At 50.6% G+C, this 22,091-nt stretch overlaps 1 protein-coding gene across 1 annotated transcript in view; it reads right to left on the reverse strand.

Moving 5' to 3' along the window:
- Nucleotides 1-22,091, reverse strand: part of Prickle2 (prickle planar cell polarity protein 2) — a 283,311-nt gene that overhangs the window by 4,853 nt on the left and 256,367 nt on the right. The window contains exon 8 of the mRNA XM_033757020.1: nucleotides 4-205. Coding sequence (XP_033612911.1) covers nucleotides 4-205 — 202 coding nt within the window. The remainder of the gene's footprint in view (nucleotides 1-3; nucleotides 206-22,091) is intronic.

A 22,091-nucleotide genomic window follows, 5' to 3' on the forward strand; every position in this document is an offset into this window, starting at 1 on the left:
TGCAGGCCGCCGTCCAGCTCGGGGTGCGGCTGCGCCGACAGCAGGCTGCGCACCGACTCGGCGCTGCGGAACTGCATGGACGAGTTGAGGGTGCCCATGTTGCTCAGCTTCTCCGACACGTTCATCCCGGAGTCTTTGCTGAGGTCAGGCATGGAAAACCGGGACAGATGCTCCTGGCGCTTGGCCCCGCCTTCAGCCGAGAAGCCTGGGGAGAGAGGAGGGGCGGGGTCAGCAGGGTGCGCAGCAGGCCGGCCGCCCAGAGGTAAGGACTCGGAGCCCGCCATGGATTGTATCCACAGCTTCCTGTTCAGAATTTCACCCCACAATGCGCTTCGGTTACCTCCTTGATTCTGATGCTGCACCGAAGCTCTGAAGGACTGATAGTTCACACAAACATTAAACAGTAGAGACTGGGTCACGCCCAACTCCGCCCGGCAGCACACAGCCTGGCGCTTGGTTCTAAGATTCAGTTCACGTGTCAGCCCGCAGCAGCTCCCTGCTCCTCCTTTTGTCCCCACTGGCAGGCAGGCCTCTGTCTCGAAGGTCTTGGACCTGAGTGACTCCCTACGTGGGGATAAAGGGGTGTTTAATCCCCCAGCCTGTCCAGTGAAGCCTCCTCTGGGACCTCCTTGCATCCCCTGGAGAGGCAGCAACATCCTGATGACTGAGAACAGGTGCCAGGCAGTGGGCCTGCATTTGAAGTGCTGTCAGTGACCTCCTGGCTGCCCCAGCTGAGGCATGCTGCAGGCAGTGCAAAACACTGGTTGTGGTGATCTGCACTTTACTTAAAGCCATGGGGATGGGAAAGAACGAGCGGGGAAAGCATCAGCACCCTGCCCCTCTGAAAGGACCAGTACCTTTGCCATGGCTGCCAGCTGGAAGGCAACTCTCATCCCTGCCCCGGATCTCGCCTCCCACCAGGCCACTTCCTCCACCCTTGGGACCTCCAGCAATGTCTTGAGAACTTTGAAAAGTACTTGGCAGTATCTACTAAAGCCAAACAGACCTGCATTTGTGCATGTATGGATCATGAATAAAGACACTATGAATGTCCCGTCCTTTCTCTATGGGAACATGCCCACGTTCCTTTAGTACACAACCCAGAACGGAGGTCGGTGGCTATGTGGCCACTCTTGGCTATGTGCTGACAGAAGCCAGTATACAGCTCCCCAAAAGGTACAGGGATGTTCAGAGAAGCTCTCTCCTCTTCTAATATCCTGGAACTGGGCACAGCTGAAATGCTGACTAACAGGAAAACAAATTGTGGGATTTTCTGCTATTGCTGGTTATAAGGAACCAGGGCTTCTTGGGAAGTGGATTTAGGCTAGTGGAAAGGAAAGTGAGAGATGCACCTGCAGCATCTTGTAACAACCAAAAGGAAGGAAAAGATGGGGGAAGAACAGAGGGCCTACTTGGAAGGGGTTCCCTCCCAGTGGCCGAATCTGAACACTTTCCACATTAAAATATTTACGGACAGCCAAGATTTATAAACTATTGAAACAAATGGGAGTTCATGATTCTAAACTGGTAACAGGTAAATCCACTGGTATATCAGTAATGGGGAAAAGAGAAGACTCATGTACAGAAGCCTGCCAGGGCCAAAAAGTGTGCTAAACTTAGGGGTAAAAACTAATAGAGTATGGTCTTAAAATGCCTCCCTACATATTGCTCATATTATAAGGGAAAAATTAGTAACTCTATGATAGCAAAATCAGACCACACCTTTTCTTGAAATCAAACCTTTTTCTGACGAGATGCAACTAGACATTTTGGCTTCCAAGTGGGACGTCCCAAGAACATACCAGCTCATGTTCCAGTCAAGAATGCATACTCGGGGTGTGTTCAGAGATAAACAGGAGACCAACCCAAAAAGGGGGGATATGGGGGGCAGTGATGACTATATTCCTTATTTTAAAAACATCAAAACAAAAAACTCAGTATCATAAAAGATAAAAACAAAAGAGGCTGAGGGAATGTTCTAGACCAGTGCTGGTAAGCTGATGGCGCCTGTGCCACAGCGGGCTGCTTGTTGCCATTGCAAGCTCTAGGTTGGCCGTCTCTGCTCTTGACTGAAAGGTACTCTTGAATGTCCTTCAAAGCCCTGTGTTAAGGACTTGGTCCCAGCTCGGAAGTGGTAGAAACTAATGAGGATTAAGTCATGGGGCAGGGCCCCTCGGAAGGTACATCAGGACCCAGGCCTTCCCCTTCCTCACTCCTGTCCCCAAGACCCCTCGAGGAGTCTGCCCTGCCACGCACACTGCAAAGACGATGAGGTCACAGGACCAGGGACTGAATCCTCTGAAAGTGACTCAAGACAGACTTCTCCCCTTACAATCTGGTTGTTTAGGATGTTTTGTTACAGAAACAAAAAGCTAAGAGAGGCCCCAGGAACACAGCAAACTATTCTACCTACCCTCAGTGAACTCACTCTGCAGGAAAAGCAAATGGTGAAGGAAATTTCTGGTCAGTTAAAAAACAAATGGAACATGGGCAAGAGAGAGAAGTATACCAACTCTCCTGTGGTCAATGAGTAATTGTGATGAGGGTGGAGAACGCCAAGATGGGCCTGACTTGCTCATGCTCTCCAGTGGTTCAGAATGTGTGTGTGTGTGTGTGTGTGTGTGTGCATGTGATCAGGGGAGCAAAACGTTAGCAACAGGTGCACCTAGGCAACGATGTTGCAGGGGGGTGTGTGCTCTGTTTTTGCAATGTTTAACTGGTTTGAAGTGATTGTTTAACAGTCATAGCATTTTCATATAACACGATGGCTTCCACTTCTGGATAAAATGTGGAAATATCTGGAGACAGCTTTGGTCATCCCGACTGGGAAGGTGTGGCCTGTCCTGTGGACAGAGCCAGGGCTTTTCCTGAACAGCCTGTGACACACAGAAGCCCTCCCCCTAGGAATTATCCAGCTGACAACACGTAAACCGTGCCAGACAAGAAACCCTGAAGACAATGGAACACTGCACCGTGACGAGTAATGAAGGAGTAATAGTATCTATCCACACGTATGAAGTCTACAGAAAGTGCAGAGGGACACCTGAAGAGTATGTGCTGAATCTTCCACTTATGTGACATTTGAGAACAAGCTAAAGCTGCTGATGGTGACCACAGTCGGGCAACAGCTCAAGAGAAGTTTCCAGGACACGAATGGGTCTGTGGCTAGAACTGGATGGAGGTTACAAAAGGACAGAGGGTATCATTTTAATACTTGTTTGCTTCCCTTCATATAAGTTCCATTTCAATAAAAAGTACAAAACTAAAGCAGTATTAGTGAAAGAGTCCAATTTTAACCCTGATCTGCCCTACAGGGAATCTACAGGTACCCACACAGGACAGGTTCCAAGACTCCTTAGGAACCAAGGTCCCCAGGTGCTCGGTCCCTTATATAAATAAAAGGACATCTTATTTCCACACAGCCACATACAGCCTCCCCTGTGCTTTAGATCATCCTGAGATTACTTACGATACTTACTAGGATATAAATGCAACACAGTGGTTGTCACAGTACTGTGTAGGGAATCACAACATGGAAAAAGACTGTGTGTTTTATGCAGGTGCAACCAGCACAGGCCTAACTACATTTTCAGTGTAGGGCTGGAGGAATCTGCAGAGGTGGAACCTGTACGGGGGGCCATCTGTATTCTGCCAAATCCCGTACTTGATGGTAATTTAAAAAATTATTTCATTACTGGGATAACTGTCAGAGCATGAGGCGCTGGGTCCTCCTGCTTCTGCTTTCCTTGATGTTTACCTGTGACACAAATCATAAAAGCTGAGTTAGCGCCACCAAATCACAGCCAGAGCCTCCGCAGAAGGGGAGGAGGCGGAGTAGTGAATTCCGCCAAGGAAGGACAGGAACCTGGAAGCCAAAGTGGTCCAGGTGAGCACTGCCATCCTTGAGGCTTCCTAGCCAAGCTCCCAGGTGGAATCAGGGCCAGCTTCCACTGCCTGGCACAACCCTGCCTGAAATGCTCCCAGGGACGTCCTCACTGTGAACAAATTCCTGCGTCCGTGTGGAGGCATGGCTTCCACTCCACAGGTGTGCCTCTGCCTGCCAGACACCTGCATACCCCTGGAGAAGCAAGGCGCTAAGGCGGGCTCCTTGCTTTAGCCCAGGTCTACTCTGTTTTGCCTGCAGTAAGCCACTCTCTCGGGAGGGAGAGCAGATGCCATCTGCTCTGCAGAGCAGGAATGTCTCTTCTGATTCACAAACTCCCATTACCCTCGAGGGTCTTCTTGCATGCGGGGACATGAACAGAAAGGTGCACGCTGCCCAAAGATGAGCAGTAAGTGTGTTCTTGTCTTCAAAAAGGGTGGTTCTGTGGTCAATTTCATTATTGGCAAAATCCAGCATCTTCATAATCACCCAGGGGACCTGACTCGCTCCTCTCTTCCTCCTTTGTCACCACCATCACTGCTCTCTCCACCCTGCCTTGGCTGCTAACCATCCTGCTCCTACACACTGACAGCTGACTCCTCCCTCCCCTCTGCATGGCATGGAGAGGCCACCGTCCCAGTGGCACCTGCCCTGGCCATCCTTTCCAAGGCAGCAGAGTTATGTATCCCTGACCAGCCAACCTCTCCTGCACTTGACTTTCTCTCAAGCTACCCACCCTGACCTATTTGTTTAAATTTGTGACTAAGTTTGCAGCTGAATAGATGCGTGCATGTGTGTGTGTGTGTGTGTGTGTGTGTGTGTGTGTGTGTGAAGGGATTTAGTCCCATGTTCTCTGCACTCCCACAGAACTAGCAGCACCCAGAATGCCATTGATGCTCAGTCATGTTTGTAGGATAAAGGCAGACAAACCCTCGTGCTGCCCACAGCTTGGAGAAAGCCACCATCCCCTGACCTAGAGTGAGTCAAGGCTGTAACTCAGATGGGCAGAGTTCCAAACACCAGCACAAAATGCCAGGATTGCACTGCCACTCACTGTCCCTGGTAGGTCACTGGGAAGCCCACAGCCCGGGCTTCTATACTGTTGAGAGTGGAAGGTGCTGTGGTTTGCACATAGCTCTCTCAACTGCAAAATCGTCTTCCCCTGATGAGCCACAGCTCTGGAGATACAAACTCGAGGCTCGAAGTCTGAGATGGCCCCATTTGGTCACAGCTCACGTCCCAACTCCCGAAACACTTCCTCACTGACGCCAGATGGAAATGCACAGCCACCTCCTGGCTGGTGACCTGGGCAGGTTTTAAACCTCTTAAGGTACATCAGCAAACAGGTGCAGTAGCAGTTTCGGAGTGCTAGCTATGATGTTTGTTCCATCTGTTTCTCGGGTGAACTGAAGAGGTAGGAATGTGCTACCCCATCTCAGACTGGTATACAACCTGCAGGAAGGAAGACTAAGGCTTGAAAGTCCCCAAGGGAAGACAGAATGCTCCAGGGGTCTGACGCCCAGCAAGGTTTAAGGCAAACAAATATGGTCTGGAGAGCTCGACCGCAGACTGAGTCTGAGAGACAGGACCCCCACGGCGCCTGGCACGTACTGGTGTTCACTTGGATGTGAGCCCGTTATAGATTTGTCCCTCCCAAGGTGACTGTGGACTTCTCTGCACTTAGGAGTTCAGCTCTACTTCACTGGTCTGAGAAGAAGGAAGCAGTGTTGGAGTACTGCACATCCATACAGCCCCTCCAGATGGGTCCTAAGTGCCTCTCGGCTCTCCTGCACCCTGGACTGAGTCGTGAGCGGGGACCTGTGTATGTGTGCACGTGTGTGCACCGGTGCACAAGCACGAGTGGGGGAGGGAGGTGCATTTTCCAGAGCGCTCTGGCTGCAGCCCAGTCGACCCCACGTAGGAAGGGACCTCCGAAGTGCAACCTGCCATTCTCTGTGCTCCAGTGGTCCACGCAGTGGCTCAGCTGGGGCGCTCTCAGGAACACCAGCATTCCCATCCGAGCAGTGTCTCCCTGCACAAGTGGGAGGGCTCACAAAAACTGGCAACGGCCAAATGCCTTTCACAGAATGTCCCAGGTCTGATGGGGAAGGGAGGCAGCTGTCCTCAGAGCAGAAGGCAGGCCCAGAAACACACAGGAGGAAGAGGCAGAAGGCCACCACGCTGGCACAGAGCACCGTTCCCTATTCATGATCCTGTCTTGTTCCGCTCCTTGAACAAGCACAGTATGAGAAGACACAGCTGTGCTTCTGCCACCTAAGAGGTCTCCACACTTCACGTTCTCGAGCAGGAAGAGAAATAGGTCCTGAGACAGGTATGTCTCCATACCAAGGATTTAGCTCCCTTCCAGGAAGGGTTTCCCTGTATGTTTTTTCTTGTTCCTTCTCCAAGGCAGAGACATGAAGAAACTGGAATTGTGTAGGACAGGGGTTTGGAAACCACCGCCTCAGCATCCACTCAGCTTGCTGCCTGCTTTGTGAGTGAAGGTATTTGGGGCACAAGCACACCTCTCACACACACATTACCCATGGCTGCTCCCGGAGTTAAGTCTCGGGATTGAAAAGCCTAAGTATTTACTTTCTGGCCCTCGGGTGTAGCGCACTGTACCAAGCTGGGACATCCTCAGTGTCTGTCTAGAGGTGCCGTGTTTGAAGTGCGTGTGTGCGCGCGCATGTGTGTTTGTGTGGTAGAGGGGCTGGTTTGATCGGTCCTTCGGGATCCTTTTTCCAACTAAGTGAATTGATTTCAGTGACACCCTGGACTTCACACTGGCACCAGCTGGAGAGCCTGGCACCTGAGTGGTGGAGCCTAAATAGCACCATGTTTCCTGGTGATGGGTGTGGAATGGGTTGGCCTGAGTGTGACAGGATGGAGGGAGACATGGGGAGGCCCCTGGCTCCTCAGATGGGTGTGGGGCCAGCAACAGCGCAGAGCCTGGAGCTGGACCTGCACCCCAGGGTAGCAGACGAATGGACTCCAACCCTGCGCGTCGATCCCGAGATTCCTGTGCCCACGAGAGCCAGCAAACACCACACAGGGACAGCTGTCTTTGCTACTCAAGGTATCCCAGCCCCAAGAAATCACTCTACTACTGACCGCCCTGAGAGATTCTGATTTAGTTTTGTCAACCTCCATTCTAGTACTGTGGGCCAGCAACTTCTTTGTCCTAGAGCAGTCGTGCATTTTAGGAGGCTCAGCAACAATCCTGGCCTCTACTGGCCAAATGACAGGGACCTCCCTCTGTTGTGATGGCTCAAATGTCTCCAGACACTGTCATGTGTCCCTGGGCAACACCATCCTGAACCAAGAGCCTCTGATCTCAGGGACCCTGCTCTGGCATCACCGGGCAAGGGCCAGAGCCTAAGGGATCACTGACTGCTTGGGCCTTGCCAGGACGGACAGCCATGCCGAGCCTGCAAACCTGTGCCTGGTGCTGCGGAGCAGCTGCCCAGGGTGTCAAGAGCTCCCCAGGTTGAGGCCTCCACTGTCTCAACCCTGGGGCCATTTTAGGCCTTAGAAGTCAGCCCGTGATGCATCTCTCTTCCTTATTCCAGGGACAGGCAGACCCTAACCTGGGTGTAGTCCCCCACCTGCCATCTGGGAACCAGGAAGCTTCGGGTAGGAGTGCAGTAGGGTCTCGGGCCACTGTGGTCTGGGGCATGGCGGGGTGGGAGACAGGGGGCTGACTGCAGCCCAGACTCCTTCACTTTACCACTCTGGGAGACCATACTAATGGTGTCTTTACTTCTGGCTCCTTTCCTCTTAGTCTAATCTTTGATTGGCACCTGTTAAATCCCACACACTGCAGTCACCAGGGGAGTGGGGGTGCCCAGCCTGGAGCAGCAGGCCAGCAGACTTTAGAACAACGGTGAGAGCCAAGCCACCCCTCCAAGCCCGGCTTCCTGCTCTCAACCTTTGCTGGCCAAGCTCCAGGTGTCCCCCGCTGATAGCCTGAGTGTCCATTCCATGCTGAAGCCACAAGCTGGGGGACCACTGTCCAGGGGTCTGCAGGGCATGACGCCCCCGACAAGGAGGTGGCTGAGGCTGTCTGACCAATGGGTTAAGGGAGAGAGGGGAGGACTCCAGAGGGAGCGGACTGCACACAGTGCGGAGATTCCGAGGCAGTCAGGAAGCACCTTGGGGAGCTGCTGTTGACTGAGAAAGAGAAGCTGGGTGTGGTGGCGTCCATCTCCATCAGAGCACCCTGGGAGGCTGAGGTGGGAGAAATGCATGCTCCAGTCCGGCCTGGGCAACTCAGTGGGATACTGTCTCCTAAGAAATTAAAGGGCTGGAGATGTGGCTTCGAGTGAGGTCGTGGATTCAACCCCCAGTGATAAAGAAAAAAGCTAAACCCAAACCCAGTATCTATCTGCTTCATCCTCTTTTGTTAGTCTGAACCTCTTGTCAAGGGTCTCGTAGCTGTGGTGGCTGCTAGCCCATGCTTGGCCTGCAGAATGCCTGATCCAGCGGCCGGATCCCGCTGAGGTTGGGTCTCAGCTCTCCTGGGTGTCTGAGTCCCCAGGGGCCCATTTGCAAGCAGGTGCAGTCCCAGAGCTGGGGACTTCTAGTGTCTGGTGGCTCAAGACTCTGCATTTCTGTAACTTCTGCAGAGGACTTTGGTGCCTCTGAAAATGCCATGAGTCAGTGAGCAGGACCTCACCGTGGGCAACCATGGAACTCAGAGCGAGAAGCTGTGTTGTGTCACCCTACCTCGCCAGTGCCAAGCGAGCTGTGAGGCTTCTGTACCCGCCAAGCCTCTGGCTGCTGGCAGACAGGACTTCCGGGACGGGTTGCTTTACTGCTCCTGTCAGAGCTCGGCTGCGCCAATTCCCTAGGGCTCATCTCTCAAAGTGGCCCCTTCTGGTGACAGCCCACAAGAGAGGCAGGGCTGCCCTCAGCCAGGGGAGCCAGCAATGCAGCCCTGGAAACTGTTCAGACGGCTGGCACGCAAGAGGCCCAACACGGTGCAAGGGACCTGGCTCCAGCTTGGCCTCCAGAGCCGTGCTCTGCTCTCGGAGCGCTGAAGACCCAGACAGGAGAGCAGGCGGGGCGGCTCGCCGTGCTGCTGAGCCTGGCTGTCCTGACAGGAGTGCGGTGAGAAGGACAAGCTTCAGGGAAACAGTCTGACAGCGTCAATGGCAGCTTTAGACCGCGCGTTCTCTGTCGCGGCAATCCCATGTAGGGACTGACACTACGGAAAAGGTGGGACAAGCACACAAATACTAGGGAAAACCAGGTTCACCACAAGGCACATTGTGATACTGAAAATTCAGAAAAAATTAAATGTCCAGCAAAAGGAGATGGCTTAACAGATTCAGGGGACAATGAACAACTTCAGATGACTTAAAACTATATGCATCAAAAGAGAAAGATGAGTAAGGCGTACTGTTAAGTAGAAAAGCAAACTGGAAAGTATTGTTTTGTCTCGATTATATAATTGTCAGTGGATGCCCAGAGAGGAATAACTGATGAGAAGAAAATTATGGGACGATTTTAATAAACCGCAACATCTATTTCTGTTATATTGCAATTTTTTTTTTCATTTTGGTACCGGGGACCGAACTCGGGACCTTGTGCTTGCGAAACAGGCAGTGGAACCACTGAGCTGAATCCCCGGCCCCCTACTGCAAATTTTTAAAAATGATTTTTGTTTGTAATTAGAGAAAATAAAATTGCAAGAAGACAGTGGAGGTTCATTCCAGCGCATCTTGGCTTCCCCGGCCTCCCCCAAGGGCACAGAAGATGCTCCTTGGCTGACACAGAGGCTGCGACAGGACATGCAGCTCCAGGTCTATCATTTCTGGGACACTGTGAAGCCCAGTGTGTACGAAGTTATTCAGAGCTGTTTTGCACCTGGAAATATCTGGACTCGCGAAGCAGGGCGAAAAGCCAAGCAGCGGTTTCCGATCTTGCGAGCATCTCAGACCACTGTCACCACCCACATCTCAACACCAGAGGGGCTGCTTTGTGTGCACCTGGCTTTGATTAGGAGCCACAAGGTCATGGCCACTGACCACACGACGTCCGGAAACCACAGAGGAGCTGGGGTGCCACTCAGCAGCCACTGGCCATGGGCAGGTTTCCTAGCCTCTCTGAGCTCTATTTGCTACTTTGTGAAAAGGAGGCTCATTGGCTCAACAGACAGTTCATCACCTCCTACAATTTGTGTCAGGCAGGAGGCTCTGCGGGCGAGCGGCAACAAAGCCAGAAACGAGTCCCTACCTTCAAGGAGCTTACATTCCAGCATGGAAGGGAGCAATGAACAGAGCAAGTAAAACACACACGGTGTCAAGTGGTGCTAACACCACGGAGAAGAGAAGGCCAAGGGGAGGCAAGAGGAGCAGTTCACAAGGGCAGCGAGCAGGGAATGGGACCCAAGCTGGCGAAAGGAGCTGAAGCACAACATGCGGTGTGGCAGTTAAACTGCAGTGTCAGCCTGACAGGCTCCGGAACCATGCTGGGCCAGCAGAAGCCACTTCCGGGTGTGTCCAAGTGGGCCCTGGAGGTGTGGCCTTGGGATCTGTACATGGATCTGGCCCGGCACTGTGCCCGTTCTGCTTCCTGAGCACCGCTGAGCACTGTGAACTAAGCATCCTTCCTCTGCCGTGCCCTTCCTCCATGACAGTCCTGCCTCTGAGCAGCTAACCATGTACCAAATCCCCTGACACCATGAGCCAAATTAAATCTCTCCTCCTCCAGGACGTGGGAGTCAGGAACTGCCTGTATCCCAGCCGTGGCCAGGCTGAGTCATTCATACCACTCCAAGGCTTGCCCGTGCCGGCCACAGCAACGACTTGACACCAGTGCCACCATCCCACTGCCTCGCCGCCACCACCACTGTCCACTGCCTGCCCCCGTGGCCAGGCTGGTCCCACTGTGAGATTTCCGCCCTTGCTGTCTAACAAGAGGGGCTGCTCAGTATTTCCCGCAGGCCAGACAACTTTCCAAATCCCATCTACTGGCTTCCACGAACCCCTTCCACGAGTGCTGTCATTCCTGCTTTTCAAAAGAGGCTGAGAGGCAGGGGCAGCCTGGTCACCCAGGACGTCTGAACCCGGCTGTCCTGCTGGAGGCAGCAGCTCACAGCTGCAGGGCTCTTCTGCCCCGCTGGGCACAGCTGTTGAAGTGAGCTATAGCTACGCCAGGCCGTGGGGCTGAGGACGAGGCAAATCTGGACTCTTGACTCACTTTCCCTCTCCATCCTGTTTTGAGATTTTAGGCTCCCAAGCGGACTCAGATGCCTGTCATGATTTTGTGAGTACCCTGCAGGAGGAGGGCAGCAGGCCCTGATTGGAACTGGAGCCCTCTCCAAGGGCGGGGCTGGGGGCTGGTAACTGAACTGCTGACGTCAAGCAGCCAGACAAGACCCTCCCACCTTACACAACAGAACAAAGTCCTCTGCGGCAGCCCGGATGCTCCCAGGGATGCTCCCTAGCCTTCTGGAGAGGAAGCACTGGTGCTGGCGGTGGGAGCTGTGGCCAGGAGCAGAAACAGCACTCGGATGCAGGAAGGGCTGGCTGCTCAGAGAGCACCAGGGCACCGCACAGGGCTGGGCGTGCCTGCCTGGCCCACCCAGGGCAGCTGATCTCTGCTGCTGGCAGAAAGCAGCTTCTGGAGGCAGGTGCTGCAGCTGCCGCTAACAGGAGTTCAGAGCCAGGACTCTCAGGGTGGGGAGTGGAATGGCCAGAGAGCTGCAGTGACAGGACGGGCAGACACATTCAAAAGCGTATTCCATAGTCCAGTACTGAATTATGTTTTAAAAGAAAAAAAATAACTATTTCTTTTATAAAATGAGTGCCTTGGACTGGCTGCTGCCATTCTGATAAGTAACCTCCTTCTTCACCTTAAGTTTCCACTTCCTACCTCACGCATCACCGGTCATAAAACCGGCGCGTGAACAACGCTCGTCCGCATGAGGAATGGATGTCCAAGAGTGGCCCCCGAGTGGTGCCCGCGCAGCCGACACACCTCCGACCGCCCACACCGGTCACCCACTGTATAACCGAGCCCCTTCCTGCTTCTCTCTCCTTCTCTCCTTTGTCTCCTTTCTGCTGAGTGGGCCACCGTGCCGCTTGCTCTTCAATAAAGGTCTCTCCTACAGCTCTGTGGGTGTGCCGAGTGATCCTCGGCAGGAACCGGTTTCTTTCATTGGTGCTGTGACTCAGATCGGTGCTACCGGCTCCCGGCTTTAACACCACAGGCTTAGGGACCCCGCCTGACAGGCCGTGTCCATTCGCCAGACGCCTCTCCGTGCCTACCACCGGCCTCATCGATAGATGAGTGACCAGCCCTTACTTGCGGGTTTGTCGGTCTGGATTTTGACCCCCGTGGTGGAGACTCCCCCGAGGCACTGGGCTCTCCCCCTCTATGAGACTTGGCGTGATCCCGGCCCACTGTGGCCTGGAGTTCCGTTCCTGAGTGATGACAGCCCTCCAGAGCAGCGCTACTGTTTTGCCACTCTCCCTCACTCCGACTGGAACAACCCATTCCAGCAGACTCTCCCCTGGGCTGCCTACTCAAAAATCTCACAGCTCTTGGCCTCAAGCCTGACCTGAACCCCAAATCTGGCCCCAACATTTGTTAGATAACCAAAATAAATGACCACCTAATGGCTCTTTTGATCCCTCACTTCTCCAGGGTCTTTATGACTTCTGTGAGTGCATGGGCAAATGGAGTGAGATCTCCTAGTTACGATCCAAACCTTCCCTCTGTTCTTCTGTCAGCCTCGTCATGTCATGCTTGTTACTAAAGCCCTGAGTTCTCCCTCTGCCCCTGAAAAACTCGACCCAGCAGATGAGCCTCCTCCTTACCACTTTCGGAGACCTCCACCATCTTGCTCTCCCTCGCCCCTCCTCCACGTGCCTCTTCTCCTCCATCTTGTAAACCTCCATCGCCATCTAGCGACTCTGACCCTACATCCACTTTGTTATCATTCCCTACTCCAGCTAATTGACAAAAGTACCTTTCGTCTTCCACTTAAAATAATGTTTGATAGTATTTGGTTTCTAGATGTTTAATTGACGTGTATAAAACATTTCTTTTACATTATAAATTCTTAAATTATAATTATGGATTAACTTGATCTTCTCTCTACTTTCTGCTTATTGATTTCTGACAATTACTATAACATGAGATTATGCTGTCTGTTAATAGACCTGCAAAAGTTTTGCTGAGAACAAAAAAAGGACACTTTCAGGGGTAAGGGGAAAAAATGAGAACCAAGACTTGTCATGTACAGGTACAAGATCCCAACAATGAATGTAACTGTACTGTATCCCTAAAATGTACCAATAAACTCAAAGCTGAAAAAAAAGGGACACTTTAAGATTTTAACAGCTAAAGTTTGTTATAAAAGGTTAATAGTAAATGAGACAGAAAAATGTTTTTAAAAGGCTATAAGTAAAAGAGGTATACTTTTAAAGGTTTTTATATATTTGCCTTGTTAAAAGAGGTAAAAAAGATACACAAGACCAGAAGACCTAAGTATATAAAAAAGATGTAAAAAAATGATTTAACAAAAAAATGTGTTTTCTTGTTGGTTTCAAGTGTTATAAAAGGTTTATATTTGCAGTCATAAAAAGCTTTCATTCCTTTTGATTCTAATTCTACAAGAGATCTCTGTTTATTTTGACCTGCAAAAGTTTTGACTAGTCATAACTAAAAGAGATTTTATAATTCAATTAGCCAAATGAATTTGAGTGCACTCTAGATTTATAAATTGTCTTATATGTTTGTTTGTCTGTGTCTTTTTGTTTGGAGGTGTTTGTCCAATTATGTTTTTTGATCAGAATGATGTCAAAGATACAAGTAGACTGTTGATTTCTACAACCCAGTTTTACAGGTTAAATAAAAAAGTTGACAAGATAATTAAATATAAACTCTTAGGTTTGGGTACACTCCTGCTGGTAAATAAAGAAGCAGCGGCTCAGAAAAATTTACTGTGGTCTTTGTTTACTAATGGGAGCCCCAATGATTTTCTTAGCCTTACGGGAAATCTGCCTCATTAAATATGTTGTTATAAAATGTTTACATTGGTTATCATCAAAGGGTTGAGTTCTAATATGTTCTTGTGATATGTTTATGATGGTCATCTTCAAAATATAATATTTTCTGTAAAAAAAGGAGTTATTAAAAAATCCTTTAAGTACCAACCTACAAGACATAAAATTTCATATTATTACAATAATTATTATTGCTACTTTTCTGGTGTACAAAATATATGCATGTTGTCTGACCATGCAAGTCTTCCAACATATTGTTTACGACAGTAACCTTTTGATCCAGGTATTCGCCCTTCTCTTCTGCTCCCCCTACTCATGATTACAGGTACATTTGTAGGACCATACACTTTCCTCAGACGGCATCCTATCAAAAGATAATAACTTAAGTAAGTTTCCTGGGTGTTTTTGTTTTTGTTTTTATGAATTTTAGAGAAAAATAAATACATTTAACAATGGCCATTTTATACTAAGATACATATCTAAATTTGTTTCAAAGATAATGTCATCATGATTGTCATGCTAAAATATTATTATTATGTGTGGCTCCTGATTACAAGATTTTTCTGTTAATATTCTACAGGAAATCAACTACTAAAACAACCATGACTGATAAAAATAATAGCCCTCTTAACTGTATTTTAGGATCTAGGGAGCTTGCTATCTAGACAAAGTTATGATAGTTAAGCTCCTACTGTTTTCTAGTCACTGATCTTCTCTCCTGGGTGTTCAATCACCAAAGGGCAAAGACCAACACTAAAAGATAACTGGGCTAAGAAGACTGCCAATATTTTGGCCCTGGCCCTCCAAGGTCATCAAAGATCCAAGGTATGAAGGAAACTTTTCTACAACATCTTGCATCCTTGGGAAGTCACCCAACCTCCTGAACAGGGAAATTGCTAGACACCAGAGGACAAATGTAACGTGTGCTAAAGGAGGGTCACTAAGAAAAAAATCTCCCACACTTTCACTAAAAGCACCATGGTCAAGCAAGGCCGTGACCCATCCTAGTGGCTGACACTGACAGAAGAGCTGAGAGGCTCTATGCATGGTTCCAAGATGATGCCTAAAGAGACTTAACTGACCTTGATGGATAACAAAAGGTTCATATTGATTAACACAGGTCTCACTTTAACTTGGTCTTAAACACCCAGCAGGAAAGAATAACCAAAAGAGGCAATCAATAAACAGGCACTAGTGATAGACTTTTGAGGCCCATAACTCCACCTCCCTATAAAGGGGTAGATCTCCAAGTGGTAAGCCAGATGACCCAGTCTCAAAACAAGGCTGCAACACCTATTTAATACCACCCTCCACTATCTCCCTGTCAATATCTCAGACTGTTAGATATTTAGATCTGTTAACCCCCACTCATTCGCTCCAATTCCCATCCCCCTAGATTTTAACCTGTCTGTCTCAAATACTGGCAATTTTTCCACAGTTCTGGGACTCTTTGCTCCGGGTCTCCCATGCCCTACACAAACCACTAACCTGACATACACAGGGCAAAACGACAACATCACTTGCCTTGCTTACTCCCTCTTTACCTCAGAAGAGCACTCCGTCTGCCTATCCAATGGCCTGTACTTCATATGCAGCCAGGAGACATTCTGATGCCTCAACTGATCTAAAATGTTCTGTTATATAGCATTTCTCAGGTCCCCTTGACCAGCTATACAAAATCCCAGTGTTTAAAAAAAATCCTCCCTCACTCAAAGGTCAACAAGAGGGCAGCCCCCTTCCTGATAAAAGCAGGGGTCCTCACTGGCATGGCGATGGGTACAGCAAGTATCTCTACCCCTACACATTTCTATCAGGCATTGTCAGTAAAAATCTTAAAAGACATGGACAAAATAAGCTAATCCCTAAACACAGTCCAGGACCAGATTAATTCCCTAGCCGCTGTCCTGCTCCAAAATAGATGTGCCCTCGACATGCTAACAGCAGCCCAAGGCGAAATGTGCCAGGCTTTAAGTAAAGAGTGTTTGTTATTTTGTTAACCAATCAGGCATATTCAAGGCAAAGGTTAAAAATTACAACAATACATCAAAACCTTAAAAACAATGGGTTACATGAGAAATGACCCAAGAGTACTCCTGGCTCCAGCACATTATGCCATGGCTACTTCCCTTATTGGGCCTGCTGACCTGCATGTGTCTTCCATCCTTAGTAGGTCCCTGTCTGTTTTGCTGTTTTCATTATTGTAAAATGGACGTGGGAGTTCTAGCTTTGTTATTCAAGTTTGCTTATTTATACAAAAACTTAATTTACCTTTCAAGGGTTTTTGTCTTCCTTCTGTATCTGCAAGCCAAACTGGGAGTTAATTTATTTCTAAAACAGTACAAGTTTTTTTTTTGGGGGGGGGGGTTCATTTATTAAGTAAATGGGTCTCTGTATCTCAAGGTTATAAATTTTTCTACATTTCACTTAAGGCAGAGATAAAACTCCAGGGCTATAGGACATAATAGGCTATTCTTACATCTCAAATGTCATTGGACACCATAAATAATCTCTGTTCTTGACTCTCATTTGCATCCTCATTCTGGCCATGTTTGCCCCCTGCTTACTCCAATTCCTCCAAAATCAAATCCAAAAAAATTTCTAATTAGAAAGTTAATCAGCTTACCTTACAGGAAGTGACCACTTCGCCAGCCCACCTTCTGGATAAAGCCCCATGATGTAAATCCAGATCTGGCTATGGTTTCTTCACTTCATAACTCAACTACAAGACCTATCCTCAAGAAAGATCAGTAGATGAGATCTTAGATTGGTTGATGGAACATTTCTACCAGAAAACCCTCCGAGATTTCAGTTCAGAGAAAACTGCCTTCTATACCCTTCTCCTTATCTGCTGACTTACACACCACCCCCACAGCTATGAGTTGAGCTATTTGATCAAAATCTCCCAATGGCCCCAAAACTCTCCCATTCCCAAATGTGGGGCACACAATTCTCTTTATATACCTCACAACAGTATCTGTCACCTACTCAAAAGGACCTGATCTGCCACCTGTCATACCCAAAGACTGCCCTTTCTGTGCTGAGCATATGAGCTCCTCTTTAGATTTATCATGGCAGAGACAAGGCATTTTAGTTCTCCTCCCAGTATACTGCAGTTCTCATCAAAAGAAAGTCTGTGGCCCTAGTTAGCACCTGGGAAATATAAATCATGCCTCGTTCCCACCCAGCTTTCACGCTAGCTGTTTGGTCCATCTGTTCTGCCACCCAGTCACCTTCCCGGTTATACATGCTCCCCGATTAAAAGGAAGAAATTATGCATTTAACTCCTTGGCGGAGCTATTATTTTTTGATTATTGCCATGGAAGGCCCCCTCCACCTGCCACACACACACACACACACACACACACACACACACACACTTGATACTTTCAGGATATGACTAACTCAATTATTTCTTCACCATTTCAGGCCCCTCTCCATGGTTGTGCTGCCCCCAAGCTACTATATACTCCTAGATCACCCCCATCACTCCTCGATCTCACCGTCCTCGAAGCTCCCAAACAAGCGGCCATCCAACAGCTATGTCGCCCCCACAAGGGCAAGAGATGACAGACTAGACATCCCTCCCTCGGCCTCTCATCACCCACACCGCCGCTTTTCAGCAGGAAGTAGCCACAGGAGAGATTCTTCGCCCCTCTTCCCGAGGCCATAACACACAAAAAAGGGGGGAATATGAGATGAGTGCCTTGGACTGGCTACCGCCATTCTGATAAACAACTTCCTTCTTCACCTTAAGTTTCCACTTCCTACCTCACGCATCACCGGTCATAAACCGGCACGTGAACAAGGCTCGTCCGCATGAGGAATGGATGTCCAAGAGTGGCCCCAAGTGGTGCCCGCGCAGCCGACACACCTCCGACCGCCCACACCGGTCACCCACAGTATAACCGAGCCCCTTCCTGCTCCTCTCTTCTCTGTTGTTCTCTTTCTGCCGAGCGGGCACCGTGCCGCTGCAGCTCTTCAATAAAGGTCTCTACTACAAGCTCTGTCGGTGTGCGGAGTGATCCCTGGCAGGTAGCGGTTTCTTTCAACCTTCCTAACACCCCCTCCCAAGGAGCTCAGAAGTTTAGTGCTCCAACAGGATTTTCAACCTTGACTCTATGGACACTTGGGGCTGCATAATTCTTTTCTGTGTATTTCAGGGTGTTCGGCAGCATTTGCCCATTAGGTGCCAGTGGCTTCTCAACCTCTCTGGTGCGAGCCAGCACCGTGTCCTGGGGCAGAATGTGTGGAGCGACCCCACTCACTGCAGCTGAGGGGACAGGACTGCTGGTGGGACGCTTGGCTTGTCGGTCTGCAATCCAGACCACGCTGTCCTGTCTCCCAGGCTGGCTTCCTCATCTGCGAGGAGAAGAAGACAGATTCGGATCCTCACGCATAATCACAAAGATGAAGGAGGTAATTATGCACCAGCGGTTGGCAGTGTCCCACACAAAGGCACTCACAGCCTCGTCTGTGACGGCGCATCTGGGTGCCGTGGGAGGCGGAGGACCAGCTCTGGACAAGGTGGGAGTGCAAGGAAGAAGAAACTTGTGGGGTAGAGAGAGGAAGTGCGAAGCTCACAGTGAGCCTCAGAGCGAGGGCGGCCTTATCTATTTTCTCTGAAAAGGCTTGGGAGGCCCTGGGAGGAGCTGTGGCTGCTTCACTCTTCCTACAGGACACAGAGATAAGCTGGACAAGAGGGGGACTGGCCGGCCCTGCTCTCCTCCCGCAATGCAGCTGCTGCGGCTGTCGGCGTCCCGACTGCGCAAGGAGCCACAGGGCCAGAGCTGGGCGGATGGGAACAAATGGTGAGGGAAGTGTGGATGACACCAGAGGACGCCTGGCCCCTTCTGACGCCACACGCAGGGGTCTCTGGAGAACTCTTCCTGTGAGAGGAGGCCTGGAGCTTGCGCTGCTCTTACAGCCAAGAAGAAAGGCTGACGTCCCTGGAGTTTCCTTCTTCAAAGCTTTTAATTCACGGAGGGAAGTGTGGAGCAGCAGTTCAAGGCGCAGACCTCACACTGCAGGAGAACACGCTCACGCGTGCATTCACCAGCTACGTGACTCACGCGCACGTCTGGTCCTTCATTTCTGTGTCTCCAAGGTGAGTACAGGCACCACAGCTGTGGTGGGTGCACTCTGTCGCTCACTCGACTTCTCCACTTCAGCCCAAGCTGTTAAAATATCAAAGCACGGGAGTCCTGCGCATTCCCTGCCTCTGCTGATGACAAAGACGAACATTTCTGAGTGTGGTGATGTAGGCATTGGGGTAAGTGTTCTCTCACTAGACCCAAGGAAAGAGCTGTTATACAAGCGGACACTCGGGCTCAGAGAGTTTAGACAACTTGCCCCAGGTCCCAGAGCTGCAGATAACAGAGCCCAACTGGACAGGTGCCTCCCATGGGACTGTGGTCTCCATGACAGCGTCACACCGTCTGGGGCTGCGGGGAGGAGCTGTGGACCTGGATGTTGCCAGAGAGCATCGGCGTGCTCACGAATGAACTCTTGCTCCTACGATGGGTGCTGTCTCAGGGAGGGGAGGAGGAGAGGGGCACCAAACTGGGGCACTGGAAGCAGAGCCACCCCGGATTATCCGGGGGGCTAGAAACACAGGCACCTGATGAGGAATGTGGATCGCCTTCACACAGTGTCCCCAGAGCCATCGCCAGCTAGAACTGCTGCACGGGGCTCCAGTACAGCCCCACTTCCAGGCCAAATGCCTGAACAGGAGGAAGGGTCCATACACTGATTTTTCAACAACTTCCTGCGCTAGTTCTGTGTGTGGCCGAGGTTGAGAACTGGTGCCTGAGTATTTCAGCGTTCACCTCATATCTTTCCCCTGGGTGCCCGACCGACCACTCTCTGAAAAGAGATGGAGGAGACCTGGTGAGATGTTGGCTCTTATAGCAAGTGCTAAGTATTTACCTTAAAATGTCAAGGCTGAGGCAGGAGTTCCCGGGAGACACTGGCTCCTGTTTCTACCTTAAGCAAAATGGAGCCAGGGGCCAAGGCCTAGTCACCAGGCCCTGAATCTGCCTTAAACCGGGCGCTCATCGCTCCACAGGCGATGAGACACGAAGACAGCAATGTTGCACAGTGACTCCCCACCAGTGCAAAACCTCCCTGCCCAACTCCTAGACTTCAGCCTTAGGGAGGGATTTTGAGGAGAGACAGAAAGATCCGCATTTTTGAAAAATGGCGAAAGTTTTCTGTAACTATGGCAACATCCTCATGGAAAAATGATAACTGCTCGATCTTTCTTCTTAAGAACCAACAGATTATCCAAAGGCCAGGAGCTGGCTGGCCATATCCAGTGCTGGCCTCTGTGCAAGGAGAGAGGAAAATGAGTGTCTATGGTCATGTTTTTGTTTAGCCATGTTTTCATGGCTTACAGTTTAAGGAAAAGCTTTTGCCTTAATCGCATTTATACATTAATGGCTTTGTTAGGCTAGAATACCTGAGGTAAAAGTCAGATGTCCTAGGAAGATAAACCCAGGGTCTGACGGGGCAGAAATCAGGCTTCTCTCCATTTTAAAGGCCAAGTTCTCTGCACCCCAGGGCCCAAAACACATGGTATTTCTGGCCCGCTGCTTCTGTGCCATCCTGTGCTGTCTCAGCCCCTGGACAGGTCACTGGACTTTTTCTGCTTTAAGAACCTCACTGAAAAGGGGGAGCAGGGCCGCGTTCTCAGAGGGGCCTCAGGAGGCTGCGTTCCAGCCAGCAACCAACAGGGAGAGCCTCTTTACTCTTCCTTTTGTCAGCGGTGCTTTCCTCACCCTGGCCTTCTCCACCTCCAGGAGCCAGACAGGTTTTTCTTGCCTCTAGGCCTTTGCAACTGTAATCCCCAAGGCCGCCCCCACACCCCACCTTCCTTCAAGAGGCCAAGCCCATCTGACCCAGGTCTTAGCTTGCACATCACTCAGGGAGCCTCCTGGACCTTCCTTCCTTCGTATGTGGCTGCCCCTCAGTGTTCTTGCTTTCCCTCTGCACTCAGCACAGTCTGTTCTTCCCTGCACGTGTGTAAACCCCATGGATTCCACCTGGTTCTCCTGTGCCCGCTGTGCCAAGCTGTATCAATGGCTGCTTCCTCCCCCTGGCTTCCAGCTGAGTGTGATGGATGGGGGGGCAGAGAGAGGCTGGAAAGGTGTGGTTCGCACAGCGCTGGCCCCTCCTGCCAGGCTGCCACCCTGTGCCCTCTCGCATTAGGCTTTCCTTAATCACCCTCGGGTGCCCACTGCTTCTGGCTGGGGTCTGACCCCCACAGGGCAGCACCTGATCTATTCGTCACCCACACTTGGCAGCTAGCAGAGTGCCTGGCACGTGGTAGGCACTCAATAAGTATTTGCTTAATAAATGAATATAAAACAGCTCAGAATCAAGATTTAAAACTATCTTTCTTCTCTATGACTTTGTTTCCAAAAACATCTTGGATCCGACTCTGCTACAGAAAATGTGAATGGCCCGGGTGAGTGGGCAGAGCAGCGCGGGCTCCTCGGGTGGCACCGGACCCCAGCGCGCGTGGAGGCAGGTGCGGGGGGAGCTGCATGGGAGGAACGGCCTCTCGTGCCTCTGCGCGAGCTGAACAGCGCTAGGGCCTGGGTGGGAGCAAATGCATTCACATGTGGAAGCTCCGGGAGGACAGAGCTCTGGAGGACCATGGGTGGGGGTGGTGCCCGGGAGCCTGCTGAGGGGGGAAAACCCTCCTCTCCTCAGCAGCCGTCCTGGGGCTCAGAGGCCAGCTGGGAGGTACGGCACCTCAGGCGGCGCCCCCGCCCCAAAGGCTCCTATTGGGACAGCCTGAGAGAGGGGCGGAGCTAAGACCGGGGCCACCCAAGGCCTGCAGGCTCTGGCCAGCTGGTGGAGAGCTCAAGGAGTTTTGGCTGTGGCCTCCCCACTGTTTCCTTCTCCATGCCTAGGGCTGGGCTGCTTCTCTGCCACTCAAAGAACAAATTAACTCCATCGCTGTGGCAAATGGGATGCTCTGGGAGGTAACTGATCCTAGGGGTGGAGGGGACTAGCGCAGTCCTCCTTGCTCACCGGGAGACTGGCTCCTTTAGCCTAATAGGTGCTGTGTGGAGGGAGGCGTAATCAGGCCACAGAACCAAACATCTTTGCAGTTATTTGGTCAAAAGGAAAAATAACTTTGTTCATTTATACTTGTTAGAGCTGGGACTCTGGCACTTACAAAC

This window comes from Fukomys damarensis, unplaced genomic scaffold (assembly GCF_012274545.1).
Source record: "Fukomys damarensis isolate Sample0158 unplaced genomic scaffold, DMR_v1.0_HiC HiC_scaffold_28, whole genome shotgun sequence".
Classification (NCBI taxonomy): Eukaryota; Metazoa; Chordata; class Mammalia; order Rodentia; family Bathyergidae; genus Fukomys; species Fukomys damarensis.